Below are 2,814 nucleotides of genomic sequence, written 5' to 3'. Positions count from 1 at the left end.
GTCACTCTATCTCTCTCTCACCCGCTCACCCTCCCTACCTCTCCACCATCCGTGTTCCACTCCCCCTCTCTCCCTGACCTCTGCACGTGTCTCTCTCTCTCTGTCCCTCCCTCCACTTTTCATCTATCTTTCTACGCCTGTCTCTCTCACTCCCTCTCCCTCTCCCTCCCACTCCTCAGTAGGTGCCCCGAGGACCCGAGGGAGTGAACAAGGAGGGACACGGAGGAGGAGGAGGGAGACGCACCAGGAGGAGGAGGAGGCGGAGGGACCTGGAGGAGGAAGAGGGAGACGCACCAGGAGGAGGAGGCAGAGGGACCTGGAGGAGGAAGAAGGAGACGCACCAGGAGGAGGAGGCGGAGGGACCAGGAGGAGGAGGGAGAGGGACCAGCAGGAGGAGGAGGAAGAGGGACCAGCAGGAGGAGGGGGAGGGAGAAGGACCAGCAGGAGGAGGGGGAGGGAGAGGGACCAGCAGGAGGAGGGGGAGGGAGAGGGACCAGCAGGAGGAGGAGGGAGAGGGACCAGGAGGAGGAGGCAGAGAGACCAGGAGGAAGAGGGACCAGCAGGAGAAGGGGGAGGGAGAAGGACCAGCAGGAGGAGGAGGGAGGGGGACCAGGAGGAGGGGTTTCGGGAGGAGGAAGGGAGCAGGAGGAGGAAGGAGGGAGAACCGGGGGAGAGAGAGAGCCCAGAAGGAAGGAGGGAGGGAGGAGGCAGACGCTGGAGGAATGCAGACTGGGAAACAGTTGCCTGCGCCCCCAGCCCGAGCCGAAGCCCCCTTCACGTGCGCCACATGCGGGGACGAGTTTAGCCGCTCTCACGCCTTGCAGCAACACCTGAGGGTGCACGCCGGGCAGCGGGCGTTCGGAGAGATGAGCTTCACCCGGGCCGAGGCGGTGTCCTCGCGGGAGCAGTGCAACCGGGGCGAGAGGCTGGCCGTCTGTGATGTCTGCGGCAAGGGCTTCACCGTGGCGGCGCTGCTGGCACGGCACCAGGTCTCGCACACCGGCCGCCAGCCCCACGAGTGCGGGCTCTGCGGCAAGACCTTTGCCCTGGCCGAGAACTGCGGCCGCCACCGGCGCCTCCACCTGGCCGAGACCCAGAGCTACCGCTGTGACGCCTGCTCTGCCTGCTTCCCTCAGGCCCAGCAGCTGGTGTTGCACCAGCGCAGCCATGGGCCCCGCGAGTCCTTCGTCTGCCCGGCCTGTGGCAAGGGCTTCACCCAGCAGCTCTTCCTGCAGTGGCACATGCCTGTCCACGCCGTCTCCGCCATGGGGGCCTCCGCCGTGGGGCCCTCCGCCTCTGGACCGAAACACTCCTCCTCCACTGTGGGGCCCTCCGCCTCTGGACCGAAACACTCCTCCGCCGTGGGGCCCTCCACCTCTGGACAGAAACACTCCTCCTCCGTCGCGGGGCCGTCCGCCTCTGGACCGAAACACTCCTCCTCTGCCGTGGGGCCCTCCGCCTCTGGACCAAAACACTCCTCCTCCACCGTGGGGCTCTCCGCCTCTGGACCAAAACACTCCTCCTCCGCCGTGGGGCCCTCCGCCTCTGGACCGAAACACTGCTCCTCCGCCGTGGGGCCCTCCGCCTCTGGACCGAAACACTCCTCCTCCGCCGCGGGGCCCTCCGCCACCGGACCAACACATTCCTGCGCCGTGGGGGTCTCCAACTCCTCCGTCCCTGCACCGACACATTCCCCCACCGCGGTGGTTTCCAACTGCTCCGTCTCTGGACCATCACACTGCTCCGCCGTGAGGCTGTCAAACTCCTCCGTCTCTGGACTGACATACACCTCCGCCGTGGGGCTCTCTGACTCCTCTGCCACTGGGTGGTCCTTGGCTCTGAACCCCGCAACAAGATTAGGCTCTGCCTCCTCTGCCATGGGACTCTGCTCCTCCTCGTCCTCCACTGTGGGGCCCCCTACCGCCCTGGGCCCGTACCCCACTGCGGGCTCATCCCCCAGCTCCACTGCGGGGCCAAACTCCGCCGTGGGGCCCACCTCCGCCATGGGACCAAACTCCACCACGGGGCCCACCTCCGCCATGGGACCGAACTCCACCGCGGGGTCGAACTCCACCGCGGGGCCCACCTCCGCCATGGGGCCCACCTCCACCATGGAGCCCTCGTGCCCCAGGACAGAGCGGCGCCTGACTTGTGGCGTGTGCGGAGACCCCCTCGGCCGGTCCCAGACCGTGGAGCAGCCCGGGCGGGTCTACCGAGGGCAGCGGGTTGCCCCACGGTTTGGGCCCTGCTCATCGGCCCGGGAGACCCCCCGGGGAGGGGTGAACACCTGCCCAGCATGCACCAAGGCCTTCGCCCGGCCCCACTACCTGCGCTGCCATGTGAGGGCGCGCCGGCCCCCAGCCATCCCTGACAGAGCCCACCACTGCGAAGGAGCCAACTCCTTCATCTGCGACTCCTGTGGGGGCAGCTTCCGGCTCTGGGAGAACTTCCAGAGGCACCGGAAACTTCACCAGCAAAGGGAGACCAGTCCCATCACCGCCATCATCCAGGCTGCTCCCAGCAACTGAGGCAACGGCAGAGAGAGGAGGAGCGGGGAGGGAGACAGACACGGAGAGGAAGAGAGAGAGAGTGAGAGAGACGGAGGCAGAGGAGAGAGGGACAGAGAGAGTGGAAGTAGGAGCATGGTGGGGGGGAGAGAGAGAGAGCGACTGGGGATAGAAAGAGACTGGGGTCAGATTGGCAGAAATTGGTTTAGAGTGAGAGAGAGAGATTGGGGACAGTGAGAAAGGGACTGGGGACAGTCTGTGAGAGAGAGAGACTGGGGACAGTGAGAGAGGGACTGGGGACGATCTG

At 66.5% G+C, this 2,814-nt stretch overlaps 1 protein-coding gene across 1 annotated transcript; it reads left to right on the top strand.

Annotated features, from left to right (window-relative positions):
• Positions 1 to 661: 661 nt before the first annotated feature.
• On the top strand, positions 662 to 2,808 carry LOC125482676 (zinc finger protein 316-like). The gene is made up of 2 exons (XM_048594792.1): positions 662 to 1,987; positions 2,024 to 2,808. The coding sequence occupies exons 1-2, from the start codon at positions 723 to 725 to the stop codon at positions 2,526 to 2,528; spliced, it is 1,770 nt and encodes a 589-aa protein (XP_048450749.1). The 5' UTR covers positions 662 to 722; the 3' UTR covers positions 2,529 to 2,808.
• Positions 2,809 to 2,814: the final 6 nt, after the last annotated feature.

The sequence above is a fragment of the Rhincodon typus genome, unplaced genomic scaffold, assembly GCF_021869965.1.
Source record: "Rhincodon typus isolate 14 unplaced genomic scaffold, sRhiTyp1.1 hic_rhity00014744, whole genome shotgun sequence".
Lineage (NCBI taxonomy): Eukaryota > Metazoa > Chordata > Chondrichthyes > Orectolobiformes > Rhincodontidae > Rhincodon > Rhincodon typus.
The sequence above is the reverse complement of the archived record's forward strand: the minus strand, read 5'-3'. Positions and strand labels throughout refer to the sequence as shown.

What these genes read in the sequence shown, in the direction of transcription:
- LOC125482676 (XM_048594792.1), top strand. Translation starts at nt 723, where the DNA reads ATGCAGACTGGGAAACAGTTGCCTGCGCCCCCAGCCCGAGCCGAAGCC. An exon ending in GCGGGGCCAAACTCCGCCGT is followed by an intron (nt 1,988 to 2,023) that starts GGGGCCCACCTC and finishes AAACTCCACCAC; the next exon opens with GGGGCCCACCTCCGCCATGG.